This window comes from Rhinolophus ferrumequinum, chromosome X (genome assembly GCF_004115265.2).
Source record: "Rhinolophus ferrumequinum isolate MPI-CBG mRhiFer1 chromosome X, mRhiFer1_v1.p, whole genome shotgun sequence".
Classification (NCBI taxonomy): domain Eukaryota; kingdom Metazoa; phylum Chordata; class Mammalia; order Chiroptera; family Rhinolophidae; genus Rhinolophus; species Rhinolophus ferrumequinum.
In genome coordinates, this window is record NC_046284.1 from 120,348,551 (window position 1) to 120,366,241 (window position 17,691).

At 49.7% G+C, this 17,691-nt stretch overlaps 1 protein-coding gene across 4 annotated transcripts in view; it reads left to right on the forward strand.

The window, feature by feature from the left end:
- The window catches only part of ANOS1 (anosmin 1), a 515,987-nt gene that overhangs the window by 349,431 nt on the left and 148,865 nt on the right, over window positions 1-17,691 (forward strand). Inside the window, exon 1 of one of the 4 annotated variants that reach the window (XM_033107686.1) lies at window positions 8,160-8,182. The exons of 2 other annotated variants lie outside the window; for them this stretch is intronic. Coding sequence is in view for 1 of the 2 variants with exons in the window: in XM_033107663.1 (XP_032963554.1) it covers window positions 12,069-12,275 (207 nt within the window). In the remaining variant the exon portion in view is untranslated. Of the gene's footprint in view, window positions 1-8,159; window positions 8,183-12,055; window positions 12,276-17,691 lie in introns of those variants that run through there. One more of the 4 variants, XM_033107663.1, reaches the window with a different exon arrangement.

Genomic DNA, 17,691 nt, shown 5'->3' on the forward strand with positions numbered 1-17,691 from the left:
GTGTCAGAGCAGGTGGTCAGAGGCGGGCAGATATAAGGAAGCTGCGTCAGGGACCTACGGAAAATGACATTGGTGGGCAAAATAGAAAGAGCATTCGGGTGGGAGGCAGGCCAAGTGGTTTGTCACAGGAAGGCGGCCGTGTGCCCAGCATGGCGTCGGGGTTTTAGACTCCTGGACAACCTGTAAAATGTCCTGACCTCTGCTCCATGGATGAGACGGTGGCTGTGTGCGCTGGCCATCCATGTGTCCCGGGATCCGTGCTTCTAGATGTTTGGAGCTGTTCAGCGTGCCCCTTGGGTCCTGGGCTGTAGACTCAGTAATATCCTGGCTGGTATGATCCTTGTGAGTAGCTCCCTGAGATAATATTACTGTTCCTCGTATTTCTCACTCACTCCCAAAGCTTCGACTTCCTGTGTACGATCTTCGTGCCAGCCTTTAGCTTCCTGTAATCACCGATGAAGCCTTCGGCACATTTATTTTGCCTCCCCATTTCTTTCTTCCTCCCGCTAAATCCTTCTGTTCCTCTTCTTCTGGATTGATGGTCTCACGCAGAACGCGTGGGCTTTGGAGCAGCTGGACCTCGGTTTGGGTAACAAGTCCACACGTACCCACGGTGCGCATTGGGCATATTGCTTTATTTGTCTGAGCCTTACTGTTACATCAGTAAGACTTGGGTAATGGTATTTCCTTTGCAGGCTACTTAATATTAAATGATAATCCCGAAGTACCAAAGTACGAGGCAACAAGCCAGGATTTCTTCCCGAACGAACAGCAAGCCAAATGATCACGTGCTCAAGCCCCTGGAAAATGCTAAGTTAAGATTTGTGAAACCTCTAATGACTACTTTACTGCTCTTTTAATATTTACGTCAAGTTCCAGTGAGCTTTTAATCTGACCGTATATGAACATTATGCAAATGAAGCACATAAAATATAGGTACGTCTAAAAGATAAGTAACTACTTGGCTATTCTTCGAGAATATGACATATAAAGCAGGAAATACCACATCTTCTAACTTTCTGCTAAAATGTATGTCACCAATTTATAGTGACAGAAACAGTAAGAGCTCTGGCAGGAGAGAGATTTCTAATACAGTGAATAGGTAACAGTCATGAAACTCACAATGTTTTAAGCCACCTACTGGCACTTCCCAAGTAGATATAGAGACAGATTTCACACGTTGCAGCTATAAGGACCCACATTACAATAATCTCGTAGAAACCACCATCCGTTTTATGTGATTCACTTCTGGTGAGTGGGTCATGTTAACGTGCGAGCTAGTCTTAGAAACCCATCTAATAATGATCTTCCATCGTTTTTTATGTCCCCAGTTCCGTGACTTTATGTTGAGTCAGCAATTTGTTTTTCTCTTAAATTTCACATTTGCCAGACTAGCCATTTAGCAGGGAAAATAAAAATCAATAGAGTCAGTCAATGTAATTGTAAAGTGTGGGATGATGGTTCTAGAATTGCTTTCGAAATAGCTGCTAGGAATTGTGTACGATTGGAAGGAAATAACGGCCACACACCTTTCGAAGGTAGGAGGGAAATCCAGTGGGGTTGTCAAACCAGGTGGCAGGAGGACTCCCAGTGACAAAGCAGAGCTGAGGCGTAGGTGAGCCCCGTATAAGAAACCACAGTCTCGTTTTAAGGGTTTTGAAGAGAACTGACCTCTTCATTCAGCATTCCAGCTCTTGTTTTGTTTTCCAACCACTCATCCCCTTCTCATGTCCACCGGGACAAATGTGGGTTCCTTTCTCTGATACTCCCTGCTTCTTCACGGAAGGTACCGGGGTATAGACAAATTCATCCGGCCCAGACAATACAGCAAACAAGAAACACATAGGTTTAAGTGGGGACTTGGGTGATGTCATCCGTGGATGCCCCAGGCTTCTGGGCATGGCATAAGGATTCCTGCATGGAAGCCTCATAAGCAGGCTACGAGCTAGACCCTGCTACCTTGCTTGCCGACTCTGAGACCTACTGTTACACAATTAACCTCACAGGCCGGTCAGTGGCGTCTCACCGTCCCCGTAGGCCGGACAGCAGGCAGGAGGCGGTCCCCTTCACCTGCACGTGCACACACTTGGCCGTGGCCATTGCCTACTGCCGGTGAGTTCCGTGAATGGGTTAGTGGCCCCACGTTGGTTCTACCTGCCCAGGAGATGTCACGGAATGTCACCGACAGGAGAAATCGCCACCTCCTTCGAAATCAAAGAAATAGGTTTCCAACTGGGAGAGGCGGCTGTGAGCTAACTACAGATCTCACAGGACTGTCGTCGTTGCCTCGGACCTCGAGTTCTAAGGCAATGCTGGCTGATGTTTAACGAAACTTTCTTGACTTCCAAGGATGTGTGTATGGTTCAATGAATGAGGGAGGAAAATAAACTATGTGTTTAGTCACATAGGGGAACGTCTGCCAGGCCCTTCAGCGCTGATGTAAGTATTACTCTCAGCCTTCGACAGGAAGACCCCATCCTTATGGGGACAGGTCCCTCTGTCCACAAACAGAACTGAAGACCGTGCGCGTACGTCTGTCCGACTGTGCCAGGGACCTTGGGCCTGGGAGCGACTAGATAGGTTTCCATAGCAACTGCTACCCCTTTACAGGAAGCTTTCTCTCCCGTGTGACGTAGAGCCCCTGGTTCAATGACATCTTGGGGCTCAGAGCCCCCCCTAAATGCCAGAGCCTGGCTCACCCATGGTTTGGCTACGATGAAACCCAGTGGTGCCCAGACCTTACCAATACATAGATATAACAAAGGCCGTGTGATTGCAGCAGCCACGTTCCTGGCTTGTCTTCACCATTGTAGCTTCTCTCTTTTGTACCCACTCTCGCTTGCTGCCTGTTGATCTCGTTCAGCCTGTGGTTTTAAATACTCTCTCTATATGGTGGTCCTCATATTTTGATCTCCCGGGAGAGTGAAGAACCGAAAAGCAAGGTGTTTTTGAAAAAGCATGCCCTCTCAGTGGGCAGCCATGAGGTCCCCCGAAGACCCCCTTATTGCCCATGGAGCTGGTGGTTTAAACCATGTCGTTCTCACATTTTCCCAGTGACTTAATCGCTTCCCTTTCACTTTTTACCTTCTAGTTTCTTCTGACAGTGACATACTGGTTTGCCAGGGATTCGAGACAGTTTCACAAAGTGTGGAGCTAGTTCGTTCTTGAGGTCAACGCTCTTTAGTCATTTGAGCATTACCTTTTTGTTCTTTATTATTCCCAAGGACAACATTGGGTTACTGAGGCTTATCCTTCTGTGACTTTGCACCCAGAAAAAAAGAAGAAAAAAAAAAAGAATTGCTTTTTGACTCATTCTTTCAACAAAGAATACATTTAATATTCTACTAGGCTGGCCCCTGAATTGCCGCTTAAATAAACATGTAGTGTTTGGCATGGTTCTTTTTGCTTCGTTATATTTTTAAATTAAATTTCAGGGACATGGAGTGAGATAGATTATATATAATTCCTGGTCTGTGACATTTTCATCATTGTTCCAGCGATGGCCTGTTTTACATTATGCAGCTAGCTGTTTAATTACTCATTGTTAATAGTGGAAAGGGTACTAGCAAATTCTGTCACCAACAATGAAAGCTCGATCTTTTACAATCCGCCTGCTTTGTCCTCCGTGACCCTGCAATCCATGCCAACGATTCTCTTTCCTGTTTAGATGGATTTGTGCACATACATGGTTACTAATCAGTCATTTTTATTCACGTTAGCTTTGACTTTGTAAAAAGGATACCCTGCCAGCTCCAACCTGCTGGCGGTGGTTTTCACTTGCTGTTATAAAAAAGTCGATCTTTCACATGTGCGTCTCAGCAATCAGTTTATTTTGACGGCTGTCTACTGTGTCAGCATCTGCTCTCCCGCCCATGGATGCTTTGTTGGTTTCCAGGTCTTGCTCACGGGAGCTGAGCTGATACACTTGCTGCGGCTGTGTCATTTGGACAATGCACGTGCGCTAGTGGGTCTGGGGTTGGACGGAACCTGGCGTCACCAGCTGCGTGAGTGGTCGGTTGTTTAGAGGGGAAGTCTGCCCTTTTCCACAGTGAGCACGTTAGTGCGTACGGCCACCAGCGATGTGTAAAAGTGGTGGAACCGCGTGCTTTGCGACGTAGTGTGGTCACCTTTAAACTGCACCCAGGACAGAGGGCACAGACTTGCATCCACTCTGGACGTGTGTGTGGTAGGTGTTTTCTTCCCTGATCCCCAGGGATGCTGAATCTTTTTAGAAACACTTGTTTCCTCATCTGCCCGTGCTTGTTTCCAATGTTGCTTATTTTCCTATGGGTGTGTTTGTGCTATTTTTATTGATCTGTAGGAATTCCTTCCCTAGTCTTCATTCTCTTATGTCAGTGGAAGAAAGCATTTTTCGAAGAAAGCATTTTTCTTCCACTCTTGGAATGAGTCTCTTTCTCTCTCTCGAAGGTATTTTTGATGAAAAGCATGTCTTAAGTTTACTATATATATAATTATTGTTGTTATTTTATTTTTTTAAGGAATGCGTTCTGTGTTTACTTTAAGAACTAGTCCTCTAGTCTTGGATTCATCTCTGATGAAGTCCTGCTTTGTTCTCTGATGGTTGGAGGACTTCTTTCTTCTCTTCCCTGGACCTCACTCAGGATTTGCTGGAGTGCCAATCAATACTGGCTTCTGAAGCTTTGAGCGGGAAGCTGTTTCACCTGGGGCCCTGGGGCTGAGCTCTAGGCCCGGGCTCCAGCCCTCTGAGCCCTCAGGGCGATGCTGGTGGTGCCTCCCTGCCCTTTGCTGCCCCCTGCAGACCGTTGTAACCGGCGTTGCTGCATGAAAGCAGCCGAATGGCATGGTGGGAGGCAGAGTCCAGATGTGGTCGGATGAGTTTCCGCATGCTTCAGGCCTTCATCGTTTCAGTACCTCTCACGGTATCAGTAATCCCCCTCTCCGCACCCCCAGTCCATACTTTCCACAGCTTGCAAGTGAGCGCCTGGCCTCTGCAAGCATCGTCTGGACTTCTAAGTCCACATTTTGTGTGAAAGGGAGTGTGGGTGTGTGAAAAAGGGGTAAGCATTAGGTCGCCCAGAAGCAATTGGATGGAGAAGGGAAGGGAATGACCTTGGCTGTTTTGACCTTTCGAAACACCCAAAATGGAACCAGAGAGGCGAATGTTCTCCCCCTGGTTTCAGGTAGGCACCATAGAAAATCCTGAAGGAAACCAACAATTTTGGTTTTGTTTTTGTTCTGGTTTGGTCCTAGGGAGTGCTGCTTTTTCTTTCTCCTTTCTGCCTTCCTTCCTTCCTTCCTTCCTTGTTCCTTCCTTCCTTCCTTCCTTCCTTCCTTCCTTCCTTCCTTCCTTCCCCCCTCTCTCCCTCTCCCTCTCCCTCTCCTTCTCCCTCCTTCCCTCCCTTTCTTTTTCTCTCTCCTGTGGGTTCAGAAAAGAAAAATATTAATTCATGCCTTAGTTACCTTCATTGGTCTATTCACTTGGTCTCTGGGTATCACAGTGTTTCCTTCAAGTTCTTAACTGTGTTTATCTTCATTTCTTGACTGTCAGTTCACGTTGTCGCAAGTGGCCAGTGAGCGTTGAAAGGCAGATTCTGGGTCCCCTTTCTGTTCACTATCACTGTAGATAAAGCCTGTCAACCTTCTTTGCTTTAGTTTCCCCTGCTGTTGGATTTTATTCACATATTCTCATGTTTTGTGAAATCTTAAGAAGCAAGCAATGGGTGAGCTGCAAAAAAGGTGTTCTGGACAGAAGCTGCTTCGACTGGAATTCACACACAGCCACCTTTGTCATTGAATTTTGTGGTGACTAGTTTGAGAAGTGGTTAAAAGCTAGCAACAATGCATTTGAAGACTACAAAGCTCATTTCTCTAATGTAGTTCAGCGTGACGGTATTTACACGAGAAAACCTTCCTAGGGTTCAGTTCACACTAGCTTAATCTCGTCGGCAGTACCTGAGTCTGTTGCCTGCTTATCTCATTCAGATTCAGGCTGTAGAGTTGGCAATTTACACTAATAATAATAGATTACCCCAGATGTAGGATTCCCTCAAGGTCCTTTGCACTTTATCTGTATGGCCAGAGGGTGGCGCTGTTTCCTGTTAAAAGCTGCTCTTTGCGATTTTTCTGAAGCGCCTCTCCAAATCTATGGTATTTATATGGCTCATTGTAAATTTCAATGAGCTTGGAAACATCAAAGAAAAACCCACTTTAAGCCTTTGACAGAATGGAGTTTCAGTGTTTCTGAAGAGCACCTGTAGGTTTCTTTTCATGTTTAGGAATGAAACTCAGACTCAAAGCATGATTGCTTATTTGAGCTTGGTTTCAAAAAGCTTTTAAAAAAAACCCTCATTTTACAAAATTTTAAATATTTTACTGAAAAACTCCTTTACTGCACATGAAAAGTAAGCCCCTCAGAAGTGGAAAATAAGGTTTTTAGTTAAAGTTACATCATTTAAGGTTCAGTTCAAATTATATAACTTGAAATTTCTTTTAATTTGCTTATGCTTCTCAAAATGTATGTTCAGGGCACACCAGGAATCTTTGGGTCATGTTCAAGAACCAGAAACACACAAGTTGCTTTTAATATTTTAAATCATTTCCTGCATTCGGCTATTAAATAGGATTTCCTTTATGGCTATTTGTGTATTTTCCAACATCTCCAGTTTATATGTGAAGTCAGATAGGAGAACCCGGAGTCTTTATGATTGCTTATGTGGCTAACGTTAGAATTAGGGTGATATCACTTTACGGCCTCGTCGTTGTGACAGGTGTTCACTTTTACTGGCATTGAACATCTCATGAAACCATTGTGTCCAGAACCCAATGTTCCTTGCGTGGCCCAGCAGCTGTTATGCTCAGTGATACAATGAAACCAACAGAGGCCATCAAATGTGCTAAGCTTAAAAATCCCTGGGGTTATATAATCAATAATGTTGTAAAGATTTTGCAGGGTATCTGATGGACACTTGTCTTAGTAGGGAGACCACTTCATGGACGGTGTAGGTGCCTGACCACTGTGCTGTACACCTGAAGCTGAAGCTGAATAATATTGAATGTCAACTATAATTTAATATATATATATATAGTCACAGGATGTGGAGGACAGCATAGGGAATAGAGTCAATGGAATTGTGACAGCTGCATACGATGTCAGAGGGGTAGTAGATTGGGGGAGAGGGGTTATCACTTTGGGGGAGAGGGGTGTGAAAGTTTATTACATTGTTTTGTACACCTGACACTAATAAAAAAAAAATCCCTGGGGTGAAATGCTGGGAGGGAAAAAGCGTTCACACTCGAGTTTAGCCATCACCTGAAAATGCAACTTCCGATGCATTTCATGTATTCGTAATTATTTTAATTTTAGTGATTACTGCAGTAACAGATTAAACCTTTAGAATGACTCAACCTTGAATAGGCTCTTAGTTTGACTGCAGAAAACTGTATCACTAGTGGATGGATTGGTGGTGGCGGGGGAGGGGAAGCAAAAGGGCAGGGAGACCAATTCTTGAAAAGCAGTGGTAGCTTGATATGGTGGTAGCCGACAAGTCTTTGTATATTTTGCAGGAATAAAGGTTTAAAAATGTAAGCTGTTCTTGCGCACACAAAAGTAATAGCAACCACATTTCTAATACTGCTTAGTGGAATCTTAGCAACCGTTGAGGTGGTCAATAAAAATAGTTCCTCTACACCTGCATATGGTGCACCTGAAATGTTGTCTCACTGGAGAGGAAAAGGTGTTCCCTGCCAGAGCTATGTCCGGATAGAATATGCACATTGCACGATAATCGAAGAAAGCAGATGATGGAAAAATGGATGAGGGTGTTCTTTTCTGAAGAGTCGAGAGTATATTCAGTGATTCTACACAAAAAGCTACATTTTTCCTTTGTAAAATGATTCAATTGCCATCAGGGATCCGGTCGGTATACCGTAGAGCTTCTCCCCCGCCCCCATTCTTGCCTGAAATCATGTTACAAAAGATGCAAATCTGATATTTATACATTCAGCTGTTAATTGCGTCCTTGCTCCCCATTTCACTATTTCCTTTGCTCGCTTAGCAGCTCTCTCTGTATTCCCTGGGTCGTTCATTCAAAGCTGAGCAGAGGAAACTGAGTCTGGAGGAGGAAAGCACAGTAACAGAAGGAATCTAGAAGAAAGAATCTAGAAGAGCCCACTCCTGACCACTTAGCCTGGCCATGTGGACGTGAGTATGGGCCCAGACCCTACCAGGCAACCCTTCTTGCGTTCCTCCCATTTTCTTTTCAGCAAGTTAATTGCACTTTCTGAGAGAAGGTGTGTGGTAATGCATCATCAAATGCAAGCAATGAAGAGGAAATGGCACCTCATCTGTGAGTCCCGTCCCCATCACTGCATTGTTCCCCATAACCGCTAACCAGTGATCTGGGACCGCATTTGGTTACAGACTCATAAATGCCATCAAATTAAAGTATTGGTCTTCTCCGGTTTTGGAGAGACTGCTCCGTGGGTGTATTGCTCAGAGAAAGCTCATTCTTACTTCCTTCATATTTTATCCTAATCAGATGTCGCTGGAAAGCCTTCAAAAAGATAAGCCGCTAGCCAAAAAAGCAATGAGTCTAAGAGACTCTTGGGTAAACGTGTCGGAAAAATAACATACGGGTTTATTAACGAATGCATTGGTATGTCCAATCCACAGCAACACACAGACCTAAAAAAGGTAATTTCAACAAAATGACGTCATACGTGCTTTTGAAAGCAAAGAGTCTGCCCCATTTTACTGGGGTGCATGCTTCCCCGATCAGTTCCCTTTCACACCAGTTTCTCGTTCACTCACTCCAGTATCACCTGAGGGGGGTGGTTTTCAAAAGTGGAGATGCCAGCACCCTCCCCCACACGTTGACCCTTAATCTGGGGTCTGCAGTGTGCTTTGAGCTGGTCCCCAGGGCGTTCTTAGTCTCTGCTAGGAAACAAACAAACAAACACGGACACCCTAAGGAAACTGCAAGGAAGAGCAGAGCTAACTTTTTGGAAACTGAGGCCCAGGGCTGTGTGTTGTGTTTCTTCTATAACCTCATCGAGACGGCCGCACATGCTGGTCTCTCTTTGATGACAGCCCTACTGGTAAGAGTGTCTGCTCTCCACGATCCATGTGTCTGTCGAACTCAAAGTGAAGTCACCAGAAGGTTCATTCCTCGTGCGGACAAATTCCAATCATTGGGTTCAAGCCGACCTTGAGGAAAGTCATTCTAAGCCCTTTCTTCCTGATGCCCCAGGATGATTCCCACCAGTCCCGTGTGTCTGGCATTCGTTCAACACACACTTCAGGTTGTCCCGTCACGTGATTGGCCTTCATGACCTTAGGGTAGGGTTTAAGCAGGCCCCACGGAAAGAGAGCTTCCACGTGCTGACTCTTCGGGCCACGGTGCATGAAACTCGGCCGTGTGTGAGCAGAATAAAAAAACCACCTTGCAACTGTTCCTCTGACTTTACCAAAATATTTTGCTTTGAAAAGTTACTTTCAACGGCAATTAAAATGAATAACATGAAAAAGGCCAGCATAATCACAGAGGGTGTCTGTGACAATTCTAAAGGAAGCAATATAACCACAAGTATTCTTTCAGTACACGCAGAATGAGGTGGTCCTATGCGCTGAATCGCCGGCTTCCTATTCAGCAACTGCATGCTTGCTCGTGTGGTTTATTATAAAATGCACTGATTTACGGAAATGAATCTGCCATGGAGCTCCTATAGGTAGCACACGCAGTGCTTTAAAAAAAAATTACAGTGATCCCTTTGAACATTTAAAAGCTGTTTTTAAAAGGTTGCAATGCATGTCCTCATGATTTCTGTTTCTAGAATGTAAAGTTCGTGAGATGATGCCCTGCAAAGTTATAAATCAAAGCTACGTAAAAAAGTGCGGGCATTCAGAATATCCTGGACTTCACCAAGATCAGATATTTGCTTAACTTGAAAACTCTAAAACACTGTGGAAGGATCTGCTACGGGCTTTGGAAGTGTTTTTTTAATTCCCAAACGTGAGTGATAACATTTAGAAAATGATTCCTGTATTCAGACGTTACATTTTCTATTCATGGACATGAGGCTTTATCTTCAGCCACCTTCCCACTTGGGGTCACCGTGGTCAGCTTCCTTCCTCTTGGTCTGTCTTAATTATGTGTAACGTACTTTGAAAAGATTTCTGTTGGCAGCTTTGGGCGTCTTTTTAAACAAATTATTGAGCACGTGTGAGCTCACGCCTAAATTTTCTCTGTTTCCGGCTCAGGCGTAATATCGTCTTGCTGGGACCTACAGATGGGGCTGGCTACCCATCATCTGTACCTTGTTCGAAATGAAAATCTACATGGGGATGCCAGGAACATTAAACCAAGTGTGGATCCTTCTAAGAGGGGGCCCTGTAGGACTGTCAAGGTCACCCACCCGTGAGGCCGGCATCGCCCACAGAAAGTTGGAACGCGGTGCTTGATCTGTTTTTTCATTCACTGAGAAACGTACTGAGCAATTCATGGTATTGGCCTTGCTGACTTGACTATGTGAAGACATGTCCACAGGCGATGAAGTGTTTGAAATCAAGACTCCTAGGTATAACAGGAGAACGGTGCATAGCTGTCATCATTTACCAGGACCATGTCCAAGCGGCAGAGCGGAAAGTGTGCATAAGAACAGGGCAAAGGGCTAGAAATTGGGAAAAGCCGTGGATTCCGCCCAAAGAAATCGAGCCTTGTGGAGAGTGTGAGTGTGACAGGCTGGTGCATCTAGACACCTCGTCGTGTGTGTGTGTGGGAATGTGTAAGCACACTTCTGTCTGAAAACGTGCACAGGAGTGTCACCAGCTGCACTGCACCTGAATATGAGTGTGCATGAGTCTTTCTGAGTCCATCGCGTTACATAAACATCCCCGTGCCCGAAGACAGCTTGCTCTGGGGTCTCCCGCGTGCCAGTGGTCTGCAGCACTCACTTCCATGGAGCTCAGGGAAGTAGAAAGCTTTGTTACAGGTGGTGTGCTGTAACTGCCACCGTGTCCCTGGCAGGGCCCTACCTGGGGAGGGAGAACGTGGGGGTGAAGGAGCGTTGGAAAGATGACAAGGGACGATGGGGTGGCAATTTCACTGCTGAAAAGGCTGAATCAAGAGGCTTGGGGCAAGTGTTGTATGAGCGGAAGTAAAAGTTTAGGAAAGATTTCTGCTTTGCATAACTCCCACCAGGAGTTAGAAAAGAGACACCCAAGGAAACGAGGTGTGTGGGTCCCTTTTAAACATTCACTGGCTATATACTCAGATCCTGTTCCAGGTAGTAATAAGAAGGGAAGAAGGAATGCAGGGAGGACCGAACGGAGGGATGGAAGCAGGAAGGAAGACTGGAAGGAATGCAGAAAGGAAAGAAGAAGTGGGGGAGCCAGAAAGGGAGGGGACCGATGTTAATCAAACGTTTGTGCCTGGTCTCTGTCGTCGTCTTACGTCCATTTCAGTTCTGTTGCTTAGCTCTTACTACTTTGGAAAAGGGGAATTGGACATATGCGAAAGTATGAGCGCAGCTTGCACCCGGGGTAGGAATGACAGAGGAAGCCTACAACTTAGGGGCGCCCCGTCCATCCTGCAGCAGCTCTGACGTCCTGGGGGGACTGAGACCTTCCCAAGACAGCACCTCGCATCCCAGGCCCGGCTTTGCTCTCACCTGACGTTTACCTGGATGAGGGAAAAGGTGGCGAAAGGAGGGAGCAAATGCAGGCTGTGGGGAGGGAGGGCTGCGTGGGAGACCGACGACCCCAGAAGGGCGCAGAGGGGGGACCCCGTCCGTGTCGCCCGCCCTTTGAGCGCTAGGGCTCGAAGCCGGGTAGACCGGCCCACGGCCCTCCGCCCGGCCCCCCTGTCACTCACTTTCCTTCCAGCCAATGGCGCGGCCGCCTGTCACCCTCACCCCACCCCTGGAGGCCGCGCAGGGAGGGAGGTCGGCTGGGAGCGCAGGGGGCTGGAGTTGAATGATTGAACTTTCCAGCGGAGTTGCGGTGGCCGCGAGGTCCCCGGCAGTGCGGCCCCGGCGCGGAGCTGGGAGCCTCGGCCAGCGCCCGGCGCCCGCGCCCCCGACCCGCAGCCATGGTGCCCGGGGCGCCCGGTGCCGCCCTGACCCTCTGCCTCTGGCTGGCGGCCTCCGGGAGCTGCCTGGCTGCCGGCCCCGGAGCGGCGGCGGCACGGCGGCTGGACGAGTCGCTGTCGGCCGGGAGCGTCCAACGCGCCCGCTGCGCCTCCAGATGCCTCAGCCTGCAGATCACGCGTATCTCCGCCTTCTTCCAGCACTTCCAGGTACGGGAACGCCGCGCGGCCGGGGCCTCCTCGCGCTGCGGGCCGCGCGGGGGGCGCACCGGGGAGCGAGCCTCGCAGCCTCCGCGCCCGAACTTCTCGCCCAGCGCGGCCGCCAGGTCCGCTGTCCCTCCGCGTGGACTTTACAGTGGGGGGGCTTGCACCCTCCTTTGCAGCCCCCTCCTTGCTCCCGAGAGGAAAAAGAAGGCTGCAGCCTGTTCCCTCGCTCCTTTCTTCCCAGCGGCAAGCCAAAGGCGTTATCTTGGGGAGCGCAGTTTTGTGGATTCCCAGGGTCGGTGGGTGTGGGGTTCGTTAGTTTCCCGGGACTTCGGAGCGCGGCACTTGGGGCTGGTGGCGAGTCCCGCGAACTCCGGGTGCTGCCGACACAGCGAGCGAGGCGGCGAGGCGCACCCGGCTGCGCCCGGGGACCCGCGCGACGTGCCCAGCCCCGCAGGTGCCCGCGGGCCGTATCTGTTGAGCGAAGCTTCTTCAATCCGGACAGAGGCTCGCGGCCCACCCTCCGGGCCCCAGGCAGGGCATTTGAGCCAAGTCGTGTGTTCCAGAGTGTGTGTGGGGGCGGGGCGTGGGGGCGGCGGTGCGCGCCCCAATTCAGAGCCCAAAGCTTCGAGGTCTTGCCAGTGAATAGCGCGGAGAATAAGGGAAGAGACGTAGGGGGTACGGGATTTGAGAAGGCCGGGTCTGGGTGCTCCGCGAAGAGTCCTGGGGACCGTTTCCGCCCTGCCCTCGTAGCTTGAGGGTGGGCGAGCGCCTGTGGGGACGAGGGTATGTAAGAGGTTCAGGGAGAAGCACGCTTGGCGCCTGCGGAGGGGTCCACAGGGGCGAGGACTCCCGCGGGACCTGCTTGGGAACCCGGGCTGCAGGGCGCGGGGGCGCGCGGGAGTCGCTCCCCGGCTCCGCGGAGCGCGCCCTCTGAGATCCTTCGCGCAGACACCTTATTCCTGTCGTCTGCCATCCTGCTCTCCCCGGGTCTTCTCGCCTCCATCCTCAGCTGCTCACCAGTTCTAAGACCCCAACTTCTCTGCAGGGAAACCCGCGGAGGCCAGAAGGAGACGGGGTAGTAGGGTGGGAGGGTCTCCTTAGGGGTTTCTAAGGTCAGCCCTCTGCCCTTAAGAAATACCCTGGGCGCGGGGGAGGGGACCTTCCAAGGGGCCTGGGAAGGAAGTAAGCTGCGAGAGGAGACGGTGGCAATGACCATGGAATTTGGGTTGGGACGAATCCCCGTACCCTTCGGGAGTGTGCCCACTGGCGTGAGAGCTGGTGAAACCTCGCGTGGCACGGCACCAGGAGAACTCAAAGTTGGGAGCTAAGGAGACTGACGCAGCTCGCGAAGTTTGCGTGTGCGGTTCTGTCGGTTCTCAAAGAAGCGGCGTCTAGCTGGTTTCAGAGCAGTTGGCAGCCCTGTGGCCCTTCTGGGTCGTGGGGAAGGGAACACCGATGGCTCGTCTCCCGGGGTGAAATTACGCGGACATCCTGGAGAGGGCCCCTGCCCAGCCACCTGGTGTCAACACTGCGCTGCCCTGCAAGTAACCCTCCGGGGAAGATGCTACACGATCGTTTAAACAACAACAGAAAGAAAACACAACAAAGCAGGGAAGCCCATTCCTGCGAGAAAGAGTATCTTTTTCTTTTTAGTGAATTGTCAGTTGCTGTAATTTATTTGTTTTACAGTTTCAGCGGCTAAAGAAGCAGTTTAGATCAAGCCAAGTCCCATGAAAGGCTTTTCTTGTGGTCTCTTGGCATGATTTCTCTTTGGAAGAAAAACTGCTGACAGAATACACATTGCCAGACAATCCTGATTACATTTTAATTACCTGCAAATTATTCAGTTAGGACTTAATAACTGCTGCTTTTGCAATCAATTGCAAAGCCACTCTCGGAGGGTTAACCCTACCTGTAATGCCTACCTGATTTATCTAAATCGCAGGGATTAAGGCTTTCTTAAGATTTAAAAAGACAGCAGCACGCTCACCTTATAAAATCCCAAGCTTCCCTTTTAAAAATAATTGGGAGGACGTGGAAGAATGAGCTGCAGTCAACTCATTACACTGCATGTGGTGTTTATTAAAGGGCGGGAAAGGCTGGGCTACAGGACGCTTTTGGAAGCGCTCCTTTTATCAGGGTCACGCCACCCCACCCACTTGTGCATAGAAACCGAAGCAGAAGGCTGTTTCTGCAGCAGCCGCTGGTTTCCAACGTCTGTTCCACAGTTCTGGGCGTCTTTGGAAGGATGGAAGCAGACGTGCCTCCATCCTTGAGGCCACCTGGGTGTGTAGACTCAGGTGTGAGGGCCACCAGGCCTTGGCTAGGAAGAACCCAGCCTGTACACTCATGGTGTGGACAGAGAACCGGCAGGGGCAGTGGCCTGCGTACTGCAAAGGAGGCTGGAGTAGAATCGTCTCCATCCCAAATACATGTGTTTTCCACCGCCTGCCTCCCAGCCTGGGAGGCCTGTAGGTCCATGGTGCACACCTGCTGCCTCCACGTCAGTCTGCAGGGCTGGGTCGGCCTCACCGTCGGCCATTGGCTGTCAACCTTTCCTTTAAGGACAGGCTCTTGCTAGGTAGGGTTGGGGATGGGCGGCCCCTGAATTATCAGACACCTACAGCCCTGACCTGCAGGAGCTTAGGATTCCATCCTGAACGGGGGACGGAGTCTGAACTACACCCTTTCACTACTGAATGCTGCCCCTCACTCATGAAAGGAAACAGGATAAGTGAGCACGTCACAGGGTGTCAGCATCCAGCTCGTGATGCAGGGCCCAGGTACCCGGCACGTTATCGGCCCGAGTTCATGCGTATCACATGTGCCTGTGGTTAAACTCCTGCCAGCGGAGGCGGGTGGGAAGGACATCCCTCTACCAGTGGGGTGAAGGTGAGGTGTGCGCGGTGGGGGTGGAGCAGGGACGTGGCCTTGGAGCCAGGCACACGTGCTGTGCACCGAGCCTTGTCACTTGGCAGAGGGGTGGCTTGGGGCTGACCACCGTCCAGCCCTTCCTGTGTCCACCCGATTTTTGGGACCCGGTACAAAATGAAAACCCTTGGTCTTGTCCATCAGTCAAAGCGCAAGGAAAAAAAGTGTTGTTAAAGGAACTGAAATATAAAACTTTCTCCTTTCTTCTGTGGTCCTTCTCTCTCGACGTGTCCTGGGGTTTTAAAGTTATCGGTAGGGAGTTCACCGTTTATGTCGAGCAGTGCCAGTGTTATATGCGAATGTCGGAGCGTTCCATCTGTATGCAGAATCACCAGCGTTACACAATTTGGATTCCCTGCCTCTTCTCGGGAGGGTGACTTGAGATGGCCGGAAGGACAAGCAGAAACCAGACTCAGGAAGGAGGGAAGGAGCAAAAGAGGGAAGGAGCAAAGTGCCCAATGTGCGGTGTGGCCACTGGGCACCCCAAAAAGGTATCTTGCAGGACGTGTGTAGACCTTCGTAGGTATCTGGGGCCTGGCGTGCACACATTTACTCAGGCAAGACGCTTGCCCGGTGCCCTACTCTGCCATCACTGGACCAATGCATTGCACTTTGTTCTAGATGGATCCTCGGGAAGTTGAGCCATGGGTCCCCCCCTCCTACTGCTCAACCCATAGCAGACAGACAGCCCCCAAGTGTGTTTCAGCCTCCTCGCTGGATGCAAGTTGGGACATGCGTCAAGGATGGGTGACAGGCTTTTTTCCGTGGACCCTTGGACTCTGGCCGGCCACCCACCCAACAGCGGGGTGCTGCCAGCATGGGGTGAGGACAGCCCCCACCAGATTCTGGGTACTTTACTTTGGGACATGCATTTTCAACCCAGCCCTTCTGGCACCCACACCCAGGTCCCTGCAGGGGGCGAGGAGTGAGGAGGGAGAGGCTGGGTGAGGTGGGGTGCCAGAGGCCAGGGGCTGGGGAGCCAAGAACCTGTCCTGAGGAGAAGAGGGGGCCGGGAGAGGCAGCGGGATGCGTGAGCCGAGGCTCCAAGCCCCCAGAACACGCCCCAGTATTCCGTCAGACTCCACGTGCAGAGTACAAACTCAAAGGTGAAAATCATTAAGAATTTCAATATGGTGGGCACGGAGCGCTAACCCCCTGGCGCTGGTCCCCTTCTGAGCATGGGCCACGTGCACTGTCACTTGTCCGTGAAGCCAGGCTTGGTTTGGGTTTCGTATGTGAAGGGTGCAGAGCTCTGGGAAGGGGTTGGACCCACTCTGCCTGGCGGTCCCACACACGGCTGGCTGCAGGTTGCCCATCAATGCTCACTTGGGAACAGCCTTCTCTGCACTTATTTTCTCAGCATCACTAGAAGATGAGAGAAGAGGGAAAGGAGGGAGGTGGTGCCTGAAACAGCTCCGTCTCTTCCTAGGCGAATCCCACTTCACTTGAGAGTGACCCCCTCTCTGGGGCTGGCTGGACATTCCTCATGGGGACCCCTCCTGCCTCGGTGACCCAAGGGAGCTGCGTGTCAGAGCCCAGGGACAGACTCACCCCACGAAGGGTCAGCCGACGTGCCACTCGCTCTTTCCCTGCCTGTGTTTTCTCAAAGGCCGCTCGTGAGAATTAGGCTGGAGGGCAACAGCAGTCTGTGTGCAGTAGATGAGGGAGAGTATGACTCTTTCTTTGCCAGAATTCGGGAGTGCACAGGGAAGAAGTGCGTGGAATTTCGTTGGAAGATAAGTGCCGGTTGCTGGCAGGCTCGGCCCTTCATTCTAGAATTCTATGAGTGTTAAGAGGTGCTTGCCTCCTGGGACATTTTTCACGCTGTGAAGTACCTCTGATAGGCTTCTCTAGGTAGCCGATTAGAGATCAGAGGTTTCCCCGGCGGTAATGGGGAGCTGTTTGTTTTGGCAAAAGAGAGAACTAAGCTGGTGATTAGTTCCTTCTACTTAGAAGACCAGTCTCTCCTCCAAGAAAAAGTAAACAAACAATTATGGCATCAGAAACCCGTAGCAGCCACAAATCCGCCCCAGGCTCCGAGCGTTTTGGAGGAGTGATTTGTGGTGTGTCTCCTCAGCGCTGCTGTGTCATGTGCCCTGCCGTGAGTTTTCAGTTATAGACCTGGGTGGCCAGGCCTTTTGAGAGTCACTGGGAATAAAGGCCAGCCTCAGGTTTGGCCGTCATAGTCCCTCGTGTGGGTCACTGGCTGTGTTTCTAAGAATTTCTGATTTTGACCCACAGGAAGCATTAGGCTCCTCATGGTGGCAAATTTTTATGTTTTTAATATATTAGTAGTTTTTTCCCTTGTACGTGATTTGAAAGCCCATCTCATGGTGACCGTGGTGGAACATTTTAAAAACACGTTATTAGAAAACAGTTATGGACTTGTTCATTTCTGTGCACTATATCATTAGAGGGGAAATACATATTGCTATGTTGTACATGTTTATGTATGTTTATATGTGTATACATCTGTGATACAGTGTAT